Source organism: Pristis pectinata, chromosome 3 (genome assembly GCF_009764475.1).
Source record: "Pristis pectinata isolate sPriPec2 chromosome 3, sPriPec2.1.pri, whole genome shotgun sequence".
Classification (NCBI taxonomy): Eukaryota; Metazoa; Chordata; class Chondrichthyes; order Rhinopristiformes; family Pristidae; genus Pristis; species Pristis pectinata.
In genome coordinates, this window is record NC_067407.1 from 87,405,025 (window position 1) to 87,427,660 (window position 22,636).

General features: G+C 42.1%; 1 protein-coding gene and 1 long non-coding RNA gene across 13 annotated transcripts in view; one reads left to right on the forward strand and one right to left on the reverse strand.

Annotated features, from left to right (window-relative positions):
* LOC127567769 (1-phosphatidylinositol 4,5-bisphosphate phosphodiesterase beta-4) overlaps positions 1-22,636 on the forward strand; it is a 473,077-nt gene that overhangs the window by 410,036 nt on the left and 40,405 nt on the right. For all 12 annotated transcript variants that reach the window (XM_052010784.1, XM_052010783.1, XM_052010786.1 and 9 more), the window contains 2 exons: positions 362-427; positions 19,130-19,245. In XM_052010784.1, the coding sequence (XP_051866744.1) occupies positions 362-427; positions 19,130-19,245 (182 nt within the window). The remainder of the gene's footprint in view (positions 1-361; positions 428-19,129; positions 19,246-22,636) is intronic.
* Positions 1-22,636, reverse strand: part of LOC127567772 (uncharacterized) — a 113,185-nt gene that overhangs the window by 32,646 nt on the left and 57,903 nt on the right. The gene's annotated exons all lie outside the window — the stretch shown is intronic.

Genomic DNA, 22,636 nt, shown 5'->3' on the forward strand with positions numbered 1-22,636 from the left:
CTCTAATAATGTTTATTTTTGTGTCTCAATATGAAGAAAATATGCATCAAACTATTGGTTAGAGAGGCATAGAGCTTATTAAGTCTGTCAGTACTGTTAAAGGTTTAAAAAAGTCTGCAAGTGTCCTTTTTAAGTACATGCAGAAAATACAATGTAATTTTTGTGTGTCATCAACAAGATGAAAATAATAACCATTGTACAATGGAGGGGGTACACACAATTAGGGCTGCTGTTACAATGAAATAATGGGATAATGGATATGACCTCTTTAAATCAAAAGAAGGACATAATCCTGGATTCCCATTGCAATTATGCTCTTTTCTCAACTGCAAACAAATCATTTCATTATTTGATATTGTAGGCCTATCTAAAATTGCAGAAGAAACAACAAAAAGAACTGAGTGCATTGAAGAAAAAGCATGTCAAGGTATGTATGTGTTCTTAACATTTCTTTCCCATACAAGGGTTGTGGGTGTTGCTGGCTGGCATTTGTTGCCCTTTTTGGGTATGTTGAAAGTCCACCTGTGCACGAATAGCCTGTGAACTGTGTGGGACTGAGAAATATAGCTAGACATTGGCAGATGCTCTGTGGACCTGTAATAAAAATCAGAGACCTTGCTACCCATTCAGTAAGATCAAGATTTTCATCAGCTTTTCAGTGTTAATAAAAATTGATTCATGTAGCACAAAGAAATGTGATGGTTCACAATTCCTGGATATATATTCGAGGTGACCGATAATTTTTCTCTGTCATGTACTTAATTCTGGCTAGCAGTTAATTGAACAAAAGGTGAAAGACTTTAAAGCAATATCAGACTCAGACCAGGAATTTATACTGACCAATAACAATCATGTGGATTTTTTTTTATCTTTCCAATTTTACCCATCTGCTCCTCACCTCAAGATTTGACATCAACTGGCAGTCCTATTGCCTCCCAATCTTTTCCAAAGCCACTCCAGGGACTTGAGTGTATGATGCTAACAGGCATCTTGGTGGAATGCTGCAGTGTTCTGATATGCTCCTTTGAACGAGGAACTAAAATTGAGGCTCCCTTTTACCTGTCACATTAATGCAGATTTTCCATATTTCTATTAGAATATGTGCAGAGGAGTTTTTCTGCTATCCTAATCCATTTACCTGAATCAAATGAGATCATGTAAAAATATTGTGAAGTGAACTGGGATCCTCCTTACTCTCTGTAACTGGATTATTCACTGAATAAATGTGTTGACCTTCAGGGCTGTTCAGTATGAACATTATTACCATGGAGTTGAAGTCTGAAAGCCATATCTGTAAAGTTTTAACATTACAGGGTAGAAATAGTTTTGATGGCAAAAGAAATACATTTAGGCCTTTGTTAAAGCAATAGTCAGAGGAAACAGTCCAGATTTTTCAGTCATAGTCAAGACCAATGGTATTGTAGAGGCACTTCAAGCATGAATCGTGCCTGCATAGTAATTTGAGTGCAGACCTTGCTTTAATTTCACGGGTCAGCACTCATTTTAATGTTTCAGGTGAGCTTGGCAAAAGCAAGACCAAATGGAAATTTGTCCTTGAGTGAGAAAGACGGGAAAGTAGTGAATTGCAGCAGGTTTTAAAGCTAGGGGCAAGTATCATTGACGTTGCTTTTGGGACAGAGAAAAAACATAACAAAAGTAAATGACTGTCGGTTTTGTGGGAGGACGGAGCGTCCCAATGTCCTTCAGTTGAGTTATAACAAATGCTGCTGAGAAAGACATGCAGAGGAGTGAAGCTTTGTTTGACTTTGAACAGTCCATACAGGGCAACAGAAGAACAGGGCGTTGGGTTTAAAATCTGACACTCCATCATGTGCATTCACCACTGGAAAAAGTTGAAAGTGTTACCAGGTGAAGGAAAATAAGAAGAAGCACCAGTGCCTCTCAGCAATGCTCATTTACAATAAATTCTTCCTCACATTCTGTTAAGTATTTTAAGGGCATATCATTGCAGTTGTTTGTGCCTCAGAGTACAATGACGTTACATGGTAAATAACTACCTGATGCACAATTGCCAGTATAATTATTTGGACCATGTTTTGCAAATTGTATATCAGTGTGCCACTGACCTGTTTGTTTATTTTCCAAGATAAAGAAGCCCACTATGGCCATATGCAGAAATCCACTAAGGGCAGATGCCCAAATCTCTGCACTCTCCCTCACATCAGGAATCAGTACCAGATCTTGGGATCATGTGCTTCACCTCTTCCTCCTCCTGTTGTTCCCCAACTTGTCATAAGTAATAGTCCAACTTCTACTTTCCCTCTAAGTGTCCCTGAGAAAGAACAGCCACACACTGTAAATATGCCACCAGCATTGCACAGCACATTTCATCATTTACTTTTTTCCCCACATGCTCCCGCTCCATTAGTGCAGCAGAGGTATGGCCAATGTTTTGTAAAGTTGGAGCACAACCTTACTGCTCTTGTACTCAGTGCCTCGACTAATGAAAGCTAGTATCCCATATGCCTTATCAGCCTGCACTGCCACCTTCAAGGATCTTTGGATTGGCACACCAAGGTCGCTCTGTTCCTCATGTTCCCTAGGACCTTACCTTTCATAGTATATGTCCTAGCCTCATTAGTACTCCCAAAATGCATCACTTCACATTTAACAGGCATCATCTCACATTTATCAGACACCATCTCACATTTATCAGACACTCCATCTGTCATTTCTCAGCCCGTTTCGCCAACACATTGATATTACCGTGTAACCAAAGAATATCCTCCACACTGTCAACTGTTATCCGGTCCTGGGGAGATAGAGTGGGCCAGCAGGGACTGCACTGAGCATCCCACAGAATGAATGGGAAGGAAGAAATAATGTTGACGTAGAGGACAAACCGTGGACTGGCCGAGACGATCAGAACGTACCACCTCTTGATTGTAAAGCATAAGGATCCAGATGTCACAAACATTTAGAAAAGAGCAAGGCATTCGGAGCATAACCTGCTGGGCTTCATACGATCCAATGCTATTTTAGACTCATCATGTAAAGGAAGGTGCTCACACAATATATGGGATGATTTCTTCATGCTGCAATGAAGCACGTGGTAGTTTCCCAAAACAAGATGCAAGTCTTGGGTCTTCTCACGGATGCTATCATTGACAGCTATTCCTTGAAGGATGTGAGTGTTACAGGCAAGGGTTATGTTTATTGACATCCTCCAATTTCCTTAGGTGAGGGTGGTGAACTGCCTTCTGGAATTCATGTGGCAAAGGTACTCTTGCAGGTCTGCATAGTCAGCAGTTCCAGAATTTTGATCCAGTGACAGTGCAGGAATGGAAATATATTTCAAAGTCAAAATGGTGTGTATCTTAAAGGGGAAACTGTTGGTGATGATGCTCCAGAACCTGTTGCCCTTACACTTCTGATAGTTTAGTTTGTAGGTTTGGGAGATGCCATTGAATAAACCTTGGTGAGTTCCTCAAGTAGATGGCAAACACTGTAGCCATGATGAGCAGGAAAGTAAAGTGAGTGTTTATGGTGGTGGACAGGTATCAGTCACTCAGGCTGTTCAGCCTAGTATCAGGCTTCTTGAAGTAGTGCTGCACTACTTCAGACAACTGGAGAATATTCTGTCACAAGTCTGACTTCTAGGTGGTGAAAAGGCTTTGAGAGTCAGGAGGTTAGCATTTGTTTCTGACCATCTACAGTGGCCTCTATTTAGGAAATATTATTACACATGACCAAATGTTTGGTGAAAAGGGAAGGTTTCAAGGAGGGGATTAAAACAAAATGGGTAGAGAATTGGAGAGATTAAGGGAGGTATTTAGAGAGTTTAGCTCCTGAGCAGCTGAAGGCACAACCCCTAGCAATTAAAATCACAGATGCAAGAGAGGTCAGAATTAGAGGAGTTCAGCGACTCAGGGGATTGAGAGGCCAGCAGAGAAGTCACAGAGAAGGGGAGAGGAATAGCCATCGACAAATTTGAAAGTGAAGATGCAAATTTTCCAAAGGGAGAAGCTCAAGATTCAGTTTAAGATGCCAAGCGAAGGCATAATGGTAAGATAGGAGTACACACACACACACACGCGCACACATGTATATATACATGTGCACACACGCACGCACATATATACATGCACGCGTACACACACATATACATATACATACGCGCACACACATACATATACACACACAGACACTTTTGCTAAGGAGTAATTTGGTGAACACATTGTTTAGGGAAGGTGTGCAACTTTTATCAATGGTCTACAGAGTATCCTTATTGGCAAAGAAGTAACTGCCAGTTGAAGGTGCCATATTTGTAGAGGGATGAGACAAGATGTAAGCAATGTTAAGATGTGATAATCAAGAAAAATTCTGCAGTATGAGAATGACATGTAATGGCAGAGAAAGTCCTGCTGTTTCACTCTGTCCTGTCAACTTGCTGCCTTCAGAGGCTCCTTCCTCATACATTACCCTGGTGAGGCTACCTTCAGATATCCTAGCATGATCATATTACACTATGCTCCAGATTGATCCAGGGAGCAGTGATGTGTCTTCAACTTCTCAGTGGCTCAGCATACCAGTGATGCGCTCATTTATTACTCGGGAATGCAAATGGACTTATGAAACAGATGCTCGAATCATATCCAAGTTAACTACATAGTGTCATGGCTTCAAAAGATATATTTGCTTCCAAAGAAGCAAGTAGGAGACAGTTCTTTCAGGGTCAAAGACTCCTACCATAGTACACCTTCAATAAAGGTGCCTCATGATAATTCAGAACGAAGTGTCTCTGACATGGAGGTGCTGGATGCCAGTAAACTGCATACTGATTTAGTAGAATGATTTGCTGTTGACATGGATTAAGACACCGAGCAGGGGAGCAAAGTCGTGTGACTTGCTCATCTTCAGAAGCACTGCTACCTCTATTACCTTTATGCTGCCATCAGTTATACAAAAGGAAGGAAATCAAGGTACTTGTTCCAGAAAAAATTCATGAATTTGTGCAGAACTGAATTAGTGATGTCAGTAAGTATGCCAGTGGTAGTCTATAATAGATACATGGCATTAGTGGGTGTGTGTGACCTTAACTGTCAGTGGTGGAAATGGACTGCGGGTGATCTGCAGTCCTGAATTGACTAGACCGCTCTTGCACAGAGCCAGCATGAATTCAGTGTGCTGAATGGCCCTCTTCCTGTGCTGCAACAATGCTCTAATTCTAAGATAAATTGGCACTACTCGGAGACATTTTTCTTTGTAAAGTGAAGCTTCCACAGGCTCTGCTTTTCAGGCAAGTGATAGAATGCGAATCCCAGTCCGTGTATGTTGCCATATGGGAACTGGCAGGCAGATGTCATTTGCCTCAGGTTCTGCCTGACCTAGCTGACTCCATTCCTTATTGGAATTCAGAAATACTGGAAAATTCCCAATGGGAAAACCAAGCATAAAGTAGGCCGTGAAGGACAATATTGCAGCTGCAATGCAAGTGACACAGGGGGATATATTAAATAGTTGGCAATAGCGAAAAAACACTCACGAGTTCTTTCCAGAAATCAGCATAGAACTGATGGCACTAATGTTCTTGTGGGGCTTCCCAAATTTCCTTGCATTTTTTGCCAAAACCAAACAACCCTTGAAAATCATTTAACACAGATGAAGTGATGAAACTGTAGACATGAGACAGAAATTACAGCGGTGGTGTAATTACATCATTAAAATATCTTCTCCAGTTAGAAGAACTAGTTGGATGTATTGTACATCTGCTTTCTGTCTTATTTATGATTATATTGAGTGGGACCTTCCAAAGCCAAGAAAACAGTTACACTTGTAACTGCAAGCATTTACAAGCTTTCAACTTGGCACATACTTTAGCTTCCCTGTCACTGGATGTCAGTGACAGACACCCTGCGCTGTGCCACTGTAGTGTGGCAGTGAAAATGCTTTGCCTTGGTGCTCTCCTTGTACTCTGCCAGCACCAGTTCAGTAGGCACTAGTGCGAGAACAGGGGTGGGGGCAAGCAAATGGTTGGTCTCTGCAGTATATACTAAATTTACAAGCATATTTTGGATATAATGTTGGTCCTGAGGTTAAGTACCTTCCTTCTTGTTTCTGACAACTCATCTAACCAAATCTTGTCCTGATCCAACATCCAAATGAGCAAATTTGCAGCTATGAGCTGCTGAATCCCTCATTGACTCTTTTCTCCAGAGCATTTAAATTAATTCTGGCCAACTGGATACTAAACCCACATCCCTGCTTTTTTGCTCACTCAGCTGTTACGTGCCAGCAACAAAAGAAACACACCGAGTCATGTACAAGTGTTAGAAACTATTTTGTTAATAACTACTTATGATAATAAGAAAAATAAAAGTAAAAATGTTAGAGTGTTAGAGGAAAAAGAAATGTTAGATCTTAAGCATTAACCCCAAAAACTAATCTCAAAGTGTGTGTGTGGCAAATTCCCAAACTCCAACTCCAGGAATAGTTCTCAAAGTTCAGCTCAGCACGCCATAAGGTGAAACATGAGCAAAGGCTTCTGCAAAGGCACCGTTGACTGAAGAGGAAATGTAGAGAGAAAATAGAGAGAGAAGTTACAAAATCCAAATGTTCCACGATGGAACCCATACGACACCTCAATCACTGATGATCTCCATTCCTTTGTTCCAAAGTATCTGCCACCCTGAAAGGCATTCTAGACATGGCTGTCCACACAAATACCTGTTTCCCTCTACAGGTTAATGACAAAGTGAACTCCACTGGATTATTCCAAAAATCCATACGTGGATTGTAGTGACAGACACAGTTATTGTTTTTCATCCATCGATACAGAGACTAGCAGGCAGGGTCTCTCTCTCCTCCTCTCTCTCTCCCTCTCCTCTCTCTCTCCCTCCCCTCTCTCTCTCCCTCCCCTCTCTCTCTCTCTCTCCCCTCTCTCTCTCTCCCTCCCCTCTCTCTCTCTCCCTCCCCTCTCTCTCTCTCCCTCCCCCTCTCTCTCTCTCCCTCCCCTCTCTCCTCTCCCTCCCCTCATCTCTCCTCCCTCTCTCTCTCCCTCCCCTCTCTCTCTCCCTCCCCTCTCTCTCTCCCTCCCCTCTCTCTCTCCCCCCTCTCTCTCTCCCCCCTCTCTCTCTCCCCCTCTCTCTCTCTCCCCCCTCTCTCTCTCTCCCCCTCTCTCTCTCTCCCCCTCTCCTCTCTCTCCCCCCCCTCTCTCTCTCCCCCCCCTCTCTCTCTCTCTCCCCCCCTCTCTCTCTCTCCCCCCCCTCTCTCTCTCTCTCCCCCCCTCTCTCTCTCTCCCCCCCTCTCTCTCCCCCTTCTCTCTCTCGCCCCCTCTCTCTCTCCCCTCTCTCTCGTCCTCTCTCTCCCTCTCTCTCCACCCCTCTCTCTCTCTCCCCTCTCTCTCTCTCCTCCTCCTCTCTCTCCTCTCTCTCTCTCCCCCCTCTCTCTCTCCCACCTCTCTCTCTCTCCCCCCTCTCTCTCTCCCCACTCTCTCTCTCTCAAAACGCTCTCTCTCTCTCTGCTCTCTCTCTCTCCCCCCTCTCTCTCTCCCCCCTCTCTCTCTCCCCCCTCTCTCTCCCCCCCTCTCTCTCTCCCCCCCTCTCTCTCTACCCCCCCCCCTCTCCCCCCCTCCCCTCTCTCTCCCCCCCTCCCCTCTCTCTCCCCCCCTCTCTCTCCCCCCCCTCCCCTCTCTCTCCCCCCCCTCCCCTCTCTCTCCCCCCTCCCCTCCCCCCTTCTCTCCCCCCCCCCCCTCTCTCTCTCTCCTCTCTGACTGGACTGCTCCAAAAACATCATCACGTCCTTATCTCCTGTTGTTGTCGTAATCATGCCACACACACACACTACTGTGCTATGTCTTAAAGGGACATTTTCCAATAGTAACCTAATCTGTAACCCAGCTGTTTAGTAAATTCACTGGGCCATCAAAGGAGCAAATCAATCTCCATATCTTGCCATCTGTCTTTTTGCTTTCCACTACTGCATTCTTTGCTCAGCAAGATAATTTCTCCCTCAGTTGCAGAGGGTGAATCAGGGAGTGAGTTCACTTGCACCACTGTGTGCCAAGGCATCTGTTTCTTGGGTACACAGCCAGGGGTAGGAGCCCCACACTCAGCAAGGCCTGGTGCCATCCTGGTAGAAGTTGGCGCCAACATCTTTGAAACTTCCCTTCAGCTGAGTTTACTTGAACTGGAGACACAAGAAACTGCAGATGCTGGAATCTGCAGCAACGAACAATCTGCTGGAGCAATTCACTGGGTCGAGCAGCATCTTGCGGGGGGGGGGGGAGGAATTATCTATGTTTCAGGTCGAAACCTGCATTATTTAAAACTCTTTCAGGCTAAGTGAAGTTAGATGTTGCCAACGCCAAGTCCGCTGCCTTCCACAAACTGGGAGTCACCGTGAACCAGATGTTCAAACTGGACCAGCTTCATAAATATTGTGGCTACAAGAGCAGGTCAGAGACTGGGTATTCTGTGGTGAGTGACTCGCCTCCCAGCACCCGAAGCCTTTCAACCATCTATGGAACACTCTGTGCTTGCCTGGATAATTGCAGATCCAACTACACTCAATAAGCTTGACAACATACAGAACAAAGCAGCCCATTTGATAGGTACCCCATTCGCTACCCTGAACATTCATTCTCTCACCACTGAAGCAGAGAGGCTCCAGTGCATATCATCAACAAAAAACACTGAAGTTACTCACCCAAGTTACTGTGACAGCACCTTCCAAACCCACAACCTCTACCATCAAGAAGGGCTGAGATGCAAGCACACAGGAACCGTACCTCATGCAGATTTCCAACCAGGTTGTATACCCTCCTGACTTGAAATATATCACCAGTCCTTCATTGTTGCTTGGTCTAAATCGTGTAACTCTCTACCCAACAGCATTGTGGGAATCCCTTCACTAGGAGGACTGCAGCTCCCCAGCTCAATCTGAAGGGCATCTGGACATGGACAATAAATACCAACAATGCCCAACTGTGATAAATGAATAAATATTAGAAAATATGCATTAAACAAAGCACATTATTGTATGGTCAGCAATTCTCAGTTTTGCTAAAGAAGTACAAATGTTTATTTAGAATCAAGAATTGAAGATTTTAATGATATTTTGCAATCAAAAATTAGGAGATGTCCTTCAAGAACAAGCAAAAAAAAAAACAAGTATGAAATATTTTCACTTCTATAATGCCACCAGCCGCTTCAAGATGAGCCTCAATCACCATTCAGGCTAGGGGGTCCATTTGTGCTCTCAGAGGTCTTGCCTTGTGCTGGGACTCACAGAACACCTGGGAGCAGGGCTCCTTTGGAAGTTGTTGCTGGGACCATACTGGAAGAAATGAATGAGCTCAGGCAGATTGCTCATCATTGGCTCATTGCTTTTTTGCCCTGTAAAATGTTAATTCTAAGGATTCTGCTACCAGTACCAAGAAGTGATTAGAAAGTCATTGATCACTGGAACACTTTTATATCAGCTGGTGAATGTAAAGATAGTTGTGGATGCTTAATTGAAGAGAATCTGCCAAATTGCTCTTATTTAAAGTCACCTGCAGGATGGCAGTATCTTGTTCTTCTTATTCTGGCCCCTACCCTCTTCCTTTCCAGTCCTGATGAAGGATCTCAGCCCAGAACGTCGACTGTTTATTTCGCTCCGTGGATGCTGCCTGACCTGCTGAGATCCTCCAGCACTTCTTGTGTATTGCTCCAGATTCCAGCATCTATAGAATTTCTTGCATCTCAGTATCTTGTTCTTGTTGTATCCCTTCTTTGTCCTTCTCCCTTTCTGACTTCTTTCCATGTACAGTACAGTAGTTACCTACCTCCTTCAAGTACGTTGGCCAACTTTTCATCTTTCATTTGTTAGACTCAGACAGTGAACATAATACACTCTCCTTCCAATTGAGCCTGATCTGGTTGTGAACCATTGTTAGACTTCTTGCAGTAAGGAGGAGGGGGCACCATGTAATTTTGTACGATGAGGCCAGTGTTAATGGCAGAGTACCGTTTGCTGCTCACTTCAGCTAATTTTTCTATGGAGCATAGAAAGAAGTAACAACTTACCTAACCTAGGGTTTTGTAAAGCTGATTTAGGAGATGAAAAAGTAAGTACACTGGTAACATATATGACCCCACTCGTAGCAAGTCCCTTTGTCACAAGAATTAGTTTTATTGCAGCACCCTATGGTTAGTCCTCCCTGATACATGGGCAGCATGATGACACATACCATAGCCTCTGCATCATGGCTCCAATTGACACAGGTTCAGTCCTGACCTCAGGTGCTGTCTGTGTGGAGTTTGTATGTTTTCCTTGTGACCATGGTGGGTTTCTTTTGGGTGCTCTGGTGTCTTCCCACATCCCAAAGATGTCCAGATTGGTAGATTAATTGGCCACAGTAAAATTCCCCTGGTGTTAGGTGAGTTATAGAATCCGGAGGAAATTGATTTGGAGTATTGGGAGAATAAATTGGGATCAGTGTAAGCTTAGTGTAAATGGTAGTTAATTGTCAGTGTGGACTAGGTGGGTGGAAGGGCCTGTTTCTGTGCTGTATGATTCTGACTATACAATAAGATGGATGGACTATGACTTCATGATCTACCTTGTTGTGACCTTGCACCTTATTGCACTGCACTTTCTCTGTGGCTGTGACACTTACTCTGTACTGTTATTGTTTGTACCTGTACTACATCAATGCACTCTGTACTAACTCAAATGTAACTGCACTGTGGTAATGAATTGACCTGTACGATCGGTATGCAAGACAAGTTTTTCACTGTACCTCGGTACAAGTGACAATAATAAACCAATACCAATACCAATACCAACTGCTCTGCCCAGGACCGCAAGAAACTGCAGATAGTTGTGGACACAGCCCAGCGCGTCAGGGAAACGAGCCTCCCCTCCATGGGCTCCGTCTTTACCTCTCGCTGCCTGGGCAAAGCAGCCAGCTTAATCAAAGACCCCACCCACCCGGGTCATTCTCTCTTTTTCCCTCTCCCATCAGGTAGTAGATACAGGAGCCTGAGGGCACGTACCACCAGGCTTAAGGACAGCTTCTATACCACTGTGATAAGACTATTGAACAGTTCCCTTGTATGATGAGATGGACTCTGACCTCACAATCTATCTTGTTGTGACCTTGCACCTTATTGTCTACCTGCACTGCATTTTCTCTGTAGCTATGACAGTTTACTCTACTGTTATTATTTTTACCTGCACTACCTTAATGCGCTCTGTACTACTCAATGTAACTGCACTGTGTAATGAATTGACCTGTACGAACGGCATGCAAGACAAGTTTTTCACTGTACCTCAGTATAAGTGACAATAATAAACCAATACCGATACCAAAACTCTTTTCAATCCTGAACTAGTTTGAGTGTGTTAAAGCTACCAAGACTCAGAGCTGCACAACTCAGAATTCTCTTTAACTGTTTGAAAATAATGCTGCAACTAATATAATGAGAAATACTATCACAAATATAAAACAAATGTTGTTACAAGAAGCTACAGAAGAATTGTATGATGTAGGATTATATCTTAAGAAATGCTATAAACTATAATAAAGTACCATGTGTTGATGCAGCTTTTGTACTCAAGCCATTCTTAAACAACTTTTAACTCTTAACTATAGCTTGAACTCCCACATAATTAACTCTGAGCTAGACTTGGGGCACACTTCACTCAGTTAATGAAAGGAAAGAGCTTCTTCCATCCTCCCCCCAATGTCTGTATGGGTTAATTAGACCTGTCACAGTTTCCTTGTATTGCCAAGGTTGGCCCCTGAGCACCCACTTTTAAGAATACAAAAGAATTGCATCTATGATAGTTGATTGACACAAGCCCCTGCCTTTGTGTTTGTCCTTAACCTGTTCAGTTTATTCTTTATAAAGCCATGCATTCCTTCATTCAGTTAGACCCCATCATCAGTTGTCACAGCAAGGTTACTTTGATGAAGAATAGCTCTTGAGTTTATCAGCACTTTGGAAAAATTTCTACTCTACTGAAATTCCTCAGACTGGTTGTAGATGTTTAGTCTTGTTTATAAATAAAAAGATTTTCCTTGTGGTCTTTCCTGGTATGCCGAATAGCATTTCAATCAATGTCTGTGATTGCTGATCAACCAGAAGTTAAATGCTTGTCTTCCAGAAGGCACTGCCCCATGTCCAAAGACCTAAAGAGTCTAAGATTTTATTCATGGTCCATTTATTGATGGATTATGGGACAATAATCAGAGCATCTACTTCATTGATATTAAAGGAATCCTTTGTTCCAGGGAACTAAGCTGTAGAGAGGATTAAATATTCACTGTAACCACAACTTGTAGCTCTCATTGACTGAAGTTTTTGGATCATCTTGATAAGAATGTTTCTGTGCCACTGGATTATAGCTTTACAGATCTGCTCATAAAGCCTTTCTCAATGTTTTTGGATCAATGTGCTCTTAATTTTAGTTTTCTTTAGAAGATTCAGTATTAAGTAGCCCTTACTGTCTGTCAATGCTAAGACAGAAGTCACATAATGACTAACCTTGTGGTTATGGGTAAGTCTCCTGGTTCAAATCTGTCAGCAAAGTGTAAATTAAGTTGTGTTGGATTTCATCTATGCTGCTAATTGCCAGGCCACCTGAAAGTCATTGTTCTGAAGAAAATTGTTATTTCACTATCTGTCCAGGCTTAGCTGTAGAATACGTATGGAGCAATTTTCTGGTGTGTTTAACTCATGAAATCTTTGGTCTTTAATAGGAAGAGTAAAAGTTAATGATTCAACCACAAAGGCCACAGATTGTGTCTGAAGCATTAGAGGTGGTGGGAAGGTGTTATTCGCAATTCTGCCCTGAGAAGTGAACTGGTATCTGCCCCCATCAGTCCTCCAAAAATAATTAATTTTAAAGGATTTTGCCTTGGAGATGCAGACCAGCCACATTCTGGACACCTAAGAATATTACACTCCCATTATTTGTTGATCAAGTACATTTCTCACTCAATTTAGCAGTGCCAGTTCCATGTAAGCCAGAAACAAAAGAATTGCTCAGGGAACTTGCTCAGGAGCCACATTTGCCACAGTGGTTGGTGAGGGGGTTAAAGGCAAGAATTTGGGAGGCATTTGGATGTTTGTTCCTGTCCTCCAACATCCACACTCATCTCCAGTACATTAGGCTGTGGGTGGACAATAATTGTAACGGCTTTAATCATCTGAGGATTCATAGGATTCCCAAGCTTCTTAAAGGTCATCAGTGAAATCAAAACAAGAGCACAGCAGCAAATGAGGAGGATCAAAGACGTGACAGGAAAATATGCTGATAAGAATGGTCCTATCTCAGTTGTGAGATGAACTTCAAATACTTAGGGCTGTTTTGCAGACAAGACTGACAAAATTGTGGAAAAAGAATATTTGCTTTTATTAATTCCAGTAATTTGCAAAGTCAATGGGCATAGTTGTAGAGAAAAGAGCGTAAATTACATGATTATCTTTCGTTGCCTTTAAAACATTTAAATCATGTCAATGGAGTGTTTTATCCAGGTTACTACCAATTTTTTGAATACATAGCCTTTGGTGCATTGGAATTCATTACTGTAGTGCTATGAATCAGAATCGTACAGCCCACCCTGTCCATGCTGACCGTGACACCTATCAACACTAATCCCATTTATCTGCTTGCATGGATGAGTACAGATGCAACAACTCTTAAGAAACTCAATACCATTCAGAATAAAACACTCCACTTGATTAGTTGAAACATTTGAAACATCATCACCTTACGCATTCTTTCCCTCTGCTGGTGCACCGTGTGTACCATCTACAAAGTGCATTGCCATTTCTAACCTAGGCTACTCTGATTGCACGTCCCAAAGCAACAACCTCTACACCACGAAGAACACTGTCACCCTCTCCAAGTCACACCCATCCTGACTTGGAAATATTTAGCTGTTCCTTTATCTTTGCTGGGTCTATATCGTGGAACTCCTTATCCAATAGTATTATGGGAATACCTTCACCAGAGGGTCTCCAGTGGTTCAAGAAGGTGGTTCACCACCATCTGCTCAACGGCAATTAGGGGCAGGCAATCGATGCTGGTATTGACAGTGGTGCCGAGAAATGAACCCAGTTAAAATCCAAGGTGCACAGCAGGAGCAGGTGTTTGCTCACACAGTCCTGCACTCCAGGCTGAGAGATGAGGTTCACAGGAGGCCATAACCTGCCACACATAATACTTAGGCAGAAGCTTACTCAATGCAATGGAACACCAGTGACTAGGGAGGCTCAGGAGTTTGGATCAGGTGGAGGAAGACCTATTGGTCACGCCTTACCGATGGCTGTAAAGATCACCACTCTTTGCAATTTCCTTGCCTCTATCTCCTCCCAGGGATTTGTAGGCGACATTTGCAGAAAGTTGCAATCACCTGCCCTGGTGACCATTACTTTGTTTCCCAGGACAACCAATTATGTCAGCTCCACCAGCAGTGATGTCAGTTGAGTTGACGGCTTTGGCTGGCATCCCACAGGTGCAGGTGCTATTGACTGCACTAGTGGCATTTAAGTCACTTTCCACCCCACCAAGTCACTCAGGTATGTTCAGCAACCACTTGAGCTTCTATATTTCTGTGTGATAGGGTGTGTAGTCGCACAAAGATCCTTATACAGCATCGCTCCAGCTCTTTCCCTGAGATAGATCTCAAGCCTCACCCCAATCCTCCCAATGTCAACCCTGCACTCCAGCCCTTTTGATCTCCTGCCTTTTCCTCTGCCCTTCTTGAAGTCTCAGTGAAATTCAGGCATGAGACTGGCCACTTATGGTGAGAAAGGTCACGTGCAGTCAACCAGTAGATTTGGATGCCTTACTGGGTCATCAAAAGATGTAGATCATAGTAATTACCTGGTTCAAAATTATGACAGAAACTTGTGTGTAACATTTCTAACTGAAAATCTTTACTTTGCCTCCAATTCGCACTTCTGCATGGCTTCAGCAGTGATGGATGCAGACTGCTCCCATCACCATATCTAAGGTTAATTGCTTGGATACCTCTGAGTTTTGGGATTGGTGAGATCCCCACGAGACTGCTTCTCTTGCATCTATTCAGGGTCAGGCTCAGCCTTTGGGATATTTTCATCAAACTTCAACTCACGGAATGGGATTGGGAGGAGCAATGGCATAAGTGCAATAGGCAGGAAGAGGAAGCAGTTTAACCCAAGTCCCCATTTCCATGACACTTTTCAGCCTCGTCCCTGTTGTGGCATACATGCACATTCCTGCTTGCAATACGATCGTGAATCCTTTTGGTGAAGGTTAGTGGACTTTTTAAGCTGGCTTCATAGATGGAGGCCTGCATGCACCCATTTGATTGCCATGCTTGTTGCATCATGCAGGTGACCATACTGTCCAAGGACAAAGGTGTCGTTGCAAATGTCTGTGATGTCATACTATTCATGCTTGAGAATGATTCTTCCAAGTTCTTTGCAAGTGTACGCAGTACAATCTGCCAGTGCATTCCTGGTTGCGCTCCCTAAGGTACAGCATCAGCATTCTAATGAGGAGAGCTTGGATTGTTATGCACCCTCTAAGCAACTTTGCTGCCAGTTATGGTGGGTAGAGTGAACACCAACAATCTGTCTTGTGATGGCTTCCACTTTTGGAGTAACTGAGCTTGGGCTTGATCTGCATGAGTGCTATGGCAGTGCACCCTCAAAGGGAGTCATCGTCATGCTCCTAAGCCACTTTCTATAGAATGTTTGCAGGCCTTGTGGAGACTAAAGGCATGAGATAGAATCGTCTGGATAAGAAATGCTTTAAATCATTATGCATGTGATTTTATTTCACTCACTAGTAACATCCAGTCAACATGAGTGAGTGTTGATTGTCATATGTGTGGATTGAAATTTATTCTTCTCACAAAGTAGCTGTGAAGCACCCCTCTCTGATGGCCAGGCATGCATTTTTTATCATTTCATTTTGACAAATTAATATTTATTGTTGATATATAATTAACAAATATTTAACATAACAAATTGATACATAATTTACAAGTTGAAAATAAAATAATATAATTAACAAATATATAACAACAAATTGATATATAATTTACAAATTGAAATAAAATAAAAGACACACTGTCCTTCAGTGCCTCTTCTCTCTGCAGGTGTTATTTTTGAAATAGATAGGGGGCCAAGTCCCATTCTCTGCATCTGTCTAGAGTGATGTGTAGAAGGCCGGGTATTCCTGCAAGTTGAATGAGTATGAAATTGATACACTGAGAAAGCAGAGTAAGGGCTTTGAGGAAAGTGCACATCAGCAAATAATTGATCGTGCCGTTCTACTTATTTTTCTTCCACTGCTTAGATGATTCAGCACTGAATCCATGAGCATGACATCATATTGCTGTAGATGACAGTGGCAGCCTCCACTGTCTTCACACTGTCACCCATGACTCAGTTGTCAACTTAAGTGCAGTTTATACAATCTTTGGTAGGTTTTAATTGATTTTTGCTGGATGAAAATCCCACCCACAGATCTCCTAATTCCGAGTCCTTTTTTATCCACTTTCCAGTGAATTATGTACAATTATGTACAACATTGAGAGTATGTACAAATTGCAGTCCTTTGCAGGTGCTTGGAGATTCCACAAAAATAAGTTGGTTCTTTAAGGTGAAAGGTCAGTTCAACAAGTGTTTTACAAGTCAACATCGAGTTTATTGTCATATGCCACAGGTACATGTATGCACAGGTGCAGTGAAAAAACAGGCACATAGCATCATATAAGCAGCATTTTCAAGAAAAATATACGCTAAACACAATTTTACAAGAAAGTACACAACTAGAACAAAAAAGGTCCATTTTAGTGTAAAGTGATCAAAGTGGTCATAGCATTGCTAAACTGTGTAGTGATGAGGGTTGTGCCGATTGGTTCAAGAACTGAATGGTTGAAGGGAAATAGCTGTTCTTGAATCTGGTGGTGTGGGACTTAAGGCTTCTGTACCTCCTGCCTGATGGTAGCTGCAAGAAGATGGCATGGCCCGGATGGTGGGGATCTTTGATGATGGATGTTGCCTTCTTGAGGTAGCGCTTCCTGTAGATACTACCAGTGGTGGGGAGGGATGTGCCTGTGGTGTATTGGGGACTTCACCAAGTTACCACTTTTACCATTACTCTCTGCAGCTTCTCAAGTTCCTGTGCATTTGAATTGCCATATCAGACCATAATGCAACCAGTTAGAATACTTTCAACAGTACATCTGTAGAAGCTTGTTCGAATGTTCAGGTGACAACCGAATGTCCTTAACCTCCTAAGAAAGTAGAGGCTGCGTGTCTTCCTTGTGATTGCATCTATATGCTGGGCCCAGGACATAGTTTTAAAAATGTGATTTTTGTTTTAATTTACAATGCATCTGAGCAGTGTGCTCCAATATATCTAGAAAATAGTTTATGCATTTTTAATGAATGAAACTTACTGTAAAATTAAGCAGCTCAAAGGTGGTGGGTTGAAACCAAGACTGCCAATATTTTGTGATGGATCTGTTATTAGTTGTTTTAAGCCAACTTCACAAAGTTACCACTTTTAAGTAAATGCATAAAATTGAGGCTTTTTTTAAATAAAGAATGTTTCCTTTTTAAACATTGTCTGATTATGCTGGTTGTTGGTAGACTTTTCGTGCAGCAACATGCAAATAAGTTTGAGTGTAAACTTAGAGACAAAAGAGTATATGCTTTTCGAAATTAATACAATTTGCATTGGAATCACTGTACCCAATGGAGAGACCCTGCCTCCAACTGTATAATGTGCTGACCCACTGTATGGGTTGTGATTTAACCTATTGTGCTCTGCATAATTTGATCTATTTGATGACTGCATGTCAACATATTTATTCATTGGGCCATACACCTACTATTGTTATCAGTGTCCCATTCTCCTAACCAAGGTTCAAGTCCTAATGAAGGAAAACCTCCCTCTATAAGCTTGTATCTTATAATTATGGGAAAGACTCTTGATCTTGTGCATCTTGTGGTCTGTTCATTTTAGTTTGATGTGCATTTTTTTTAAATGGTGTCAGTTTTAAGAATCCAGACTTACTTCAAAACTGCAAAACTATTGGGAGAGAATTATAATTTCAAATTGCATTAATAGCTGAAGGTAAAATGAGAACAGTAAAGAATGATCATGCCTATGGAAAGACAAAGGCTGCTTTAAATCACCTTGATTTACGACTTGGCTAACTCTATTTCTGGAAATGTTTTGTATTTGCTATTAATTCCTGTCCACTAACTTCCTTTTTGTTTTCTACCTAACAATGGTACTGACATCAATCTGGCCAAGGTCACCCAATTATGTGTCAGACAATAACAGGAACATGTTACCTCTTTGCACTTTGAGTGCCTTTTTGGTGTCTAGTTATGTAGTGAGTTACATTGTACAATTTCCAAAATTTCTCCCTCATATCTTGACCTTTCAGTGGTATTGTATAAACATCTCCATTTTGACAAAGACCAAGGTCCCTTCAATGATGCATTCCTATACTTTAAGGTACTAAATAAATACAACTTGCTGTTGCTGCTGACTCACTCGGGTTGGTTTGATTTCTGCCGCATACAGCAGGCAAATTACATTTAGCACTAAATGCAGCAAAGAATTTTTTAAACTGTTTTAAATTGCGCCATGTTTGTGAGCTGCAGTAATTCAATGGACCTCATTAGTAATTATTTCTATTTAATTGCCCATCTTTAATTATTTAGAGTAAGAAATTTGTCTTTGTTAATTGGTGATAAATAGGCACTCTGATGTTGGTTGTCCTTTGCACACTCCTTCCCATATTCAGTTCCATTGACTTTGGGATGAGAGCACTATACTAAAGACCCAGTACAGTGCTAGCTGGAAAATTTTACACAAAATGCTTTCAACTTATGGGGGATCTTTTTAAAATCTTAATGTATTTAATGCAAAATATATGGTTATTTGAGAATTTTAAGGTTAAAATATATACATGCATCTGTGCTATACAAGTTTAGATTTCCACAGCTATAAATCTAATGCAACTCCTGATATTGATATGTATTTTTACTGCAATCAGTTCTTTTAGCATTGCACTGAGCACATATTAAAATTAAAATGTTGAAATCTTTTAAATCTAATTCTTAGTCTGATTTTTATTCATTTGAGGTCATTTTTATTCCAGGAACATAGTGCTACACAGAAGTCACATTGTATGCAAGTGGACAAACTGGTGGCACAGCATGACAAAGAGAAATTAACCCAAGAGAAGATCTTAGAGAAGGCAATCAAGAAAAAGGGGTAAGGAGCCAAACGAAATGTTATTCTTTAAAAAGTGCAGCACATGGGACATAAGATATTTTGTACTTGTGTAACAAAGTGAATCTACATGGGGAGCAGCCGAAGTGATGAAGAACAATGCACATGCCGTCGATGAATTTAATCCGAAGGATTATCTTCCAGATGGTGCAGCAACTGTTAAGGAAGGAAAATAGTGTGGAGAAGCTTGCTGGAAGATCCTAGGGCGGTTTCATGCATTTATCTCTCCAGCTGCATATTACGCCCTCTATTCTGATTAATCTGAAACTTCTGCATTGCCCATCAACAACATACCCTTAGAAAAGTATCAGCAGCATTTTAGTCTTGATAGCATGCAAGATGTGCGCATCAGGGAGAAACTAATAAAAGACATGCTGTCACGGTTAGATAGAGAGAGGTGGAGATTGTTTCATGAAAAGCATAAACACAGTTGTAGCAAATGATGTGCTTCTGCACTGTAGACTCTATGGAACATCCGTATGAACAGTCCCATTTACAGTTTTGTCTCATGCTGTGATTTTGATGGAAATTATTTGCATGTCTTTGGCTTGTGCTTAAGATTTCTTGGGGAAAAAAAACTTGTACCATTTATGTTAGCTGATGCGTAGAAGTCGTTTTATTACTGATGCTGGTAAATAAAATGAATGCCGACTTGGATTCAACCATTAAATTTGAGGGGGGCGGGGGGCTGGTCTAAGAGATTAACACCTTGGCAGCTCTTGCAGGGATCTCTTGATTCCAAGACCCTAATAATTAATATAAATTATTGAACTGTTTTATTTAGATTTCTGTTGGCTGCTTCCTGATATGCAGAATATGGAAAAACAAAGTCTTGCATATCCTTCAGTTAATAGCAATTTTACATGTGTGACTCAAGTGTAGGTAGTAACTGCTTCAGGTGGCATTTTCATCCAAATTCCATGAGTTGTTCTGGTATTATGATTTTCCACCAATCTGTTTGATCAGTCGTAGGGTACAAATCCTGCCCCTCTCTGCAAGGGCCACATCCCTGATCTCTGTCCCACCCGAGTTACTTCTGGGAAGTAGAAATAAGAATTTCAGAAACGCTATTTGCAATCTCTGTATCCTACTGCAGTTTGAAATGTGTTTCTGACGCCATATCCTCTTTCTCAGGATGTTTGCCTACATTAGAAGTCTGTAACATCCACTCCCAGAGCAGCTCATTTGCTGCTGAAACTCTCATGTGTCCCTTGTGGCTCAGAGGTGTCTTAGGTGGCTGAACTGCTGTGATTTGTGTCTGAGGTATAATTAGTGCCGGTGAAGGATGCCGTAGCAGGACATGTGAATATGTCAGTGTATAGTTAAAAAGTGGACAGAGTGCACTGAGGTTGTGATGGTTATTGAGATGTGTATTTGTGGTAGGATCTGATCTTGACAACATGTCACGGTACACACACACGGTAGCGTAGTGGTTAGCGCAACGCTATTACAGCGCTAGCAATCGGGGTTCGATTCCCGTCGCTGTCTGTAGGGAGCTTGTACGTTCTCCCGTATCTGCGTGGGTTTCCTCCGGGTGCTTCGGTTTCCTCCCACATTCTAAAGACGTACGGGTAGGTTAATATGGGTTTAAAATGGGCGGCGTGGACTCATTGGGTCGGAAGGGCCTGTTACCACGCTGTAAGTAAAATTTTTTTAAAAAATTAATTAAGTTTAATTTACATCCTGAGGGGAGGAGTTCTGGCTGTTATCTCTGAAGCATGCCCTTCCCACAAACTACTGCATTAATTGCTTCTGTGGCTTTCTTATCCCAAAAGGTGCAGGAGCTCCCTCCTTCCCTTCAACTCCTCACCCAGCACCTCCACTGTCACATCAGAGCAGCCACATGTCCTCCCTTGGTCGCTGAACCAAAACAGTGGTCTGGCTGGCGGTACCATGGGGAACTGTCAGTGTGGTCTTCACTGCAGGTCAGCTCATACTTCGGCAATTGCAATGCAGAATTCAGAAAGGAGTTGGCATATCTCACCTCTCCCACTCCACCTCATGGGGCACAGAACAAACATACAGAGCTGAAGGGCTGCTGCACCTAACTTCTGGCCTCACGGCTTTATGCCAGGAGTAGCAATGTGAGAAGCACAACCACATTCATTTCAATTAAATATCTCTGGTTAACAAACTGTCAAATAGCCATTGGTGATCTGCCACCTGAGGCCTGGTTGCCATTAATGGCAGTCTTGACTCTAACTCAGATGGAACCATTGAGTGGGGAATGGAAAGACCAGCTACAGGAAGGGAATAGGTGCAAGAGGGCAGGTGGGCTGAACCATGCACAGTCTGGTCTCTTGTCTGTTACCCCATCATATTTTATACCTTCGGTGCAAATGGTGTGCAAAGGCCATGTACACTGCTCTGAAAATTCCTCCTAGTTGGTGTAATGAGAATTTAGAACAGTATAGCACAGGAACAGGTCCTTCAGCTGATGATATCTGTGCTGACCATGATGCCAATTTAAACTGTCATCTGGACTTGGTCTATATCCCTCCATTCTCTGCCTGAGTAAATGCTCCTTAGATGTTGCTATGGTATCTGCTTCTACCACCTCCCATGGCAGAACATTCCAAGCACCTACCACTCTCTGTTTAAGAAAAAGCTTGCCTAGTTAATCTCTTTTAAATCCAAATCACCCCTCCATCCCTACCTCTGCCTTCTATGGCCAAATCAATTTTGAATCCAATCCATACATCCCATATACCTTAATCTTCTGGATGAGTCTATCATGAGGGACCTCACTGAAAGCTTTACTTACGGTAATTACTCATGGTAATTTACAATTAAGCCTAATATTTGAGACTAAAGCAAATCATTGCATTTTCTTATCCTCTGCCTAAAATCACATCTCAAATTATTAAAAGAGAACATTTGAAAAATGTGTTTCTATTCTTGAAAAATGAACAGAAACACATATAGTGTTAAACTTTGCCAACTCCTATTCATTAACATTTCAATAATCAATCTCACGTTGTGCTGCACTGTTGGAAAAACAAGTTGGATAGTTTTCAAGAAACTTCAGCTCACCAATGCTGAGCGTTTGATAGACACATGTTTGTGGGATATGGGGGGTGGGTTGAGGGAATGCTGGTCGGTGACAGAAGAAGTAGGAAGCTGAATATATTGTCATTAAAATTTCAGAGGTTCTGTCGATTACAAAATTGTGTTTTGAATAAAAAAGGAATTAATAACCACGTTCAAAATAACCAGCATCAGTATAGACTTTGAGGCAACTATCTTTTCTGTGACTCATAATGAGTCCTCTTTCAGAGACTTGTGCACATAACCTAGGCTGCATCAGTGCAGTACTGAGGAAATGCAAATTATAAGAGGCATTGTCTTTTGGGTGAGGCATTAAAGTGACTTT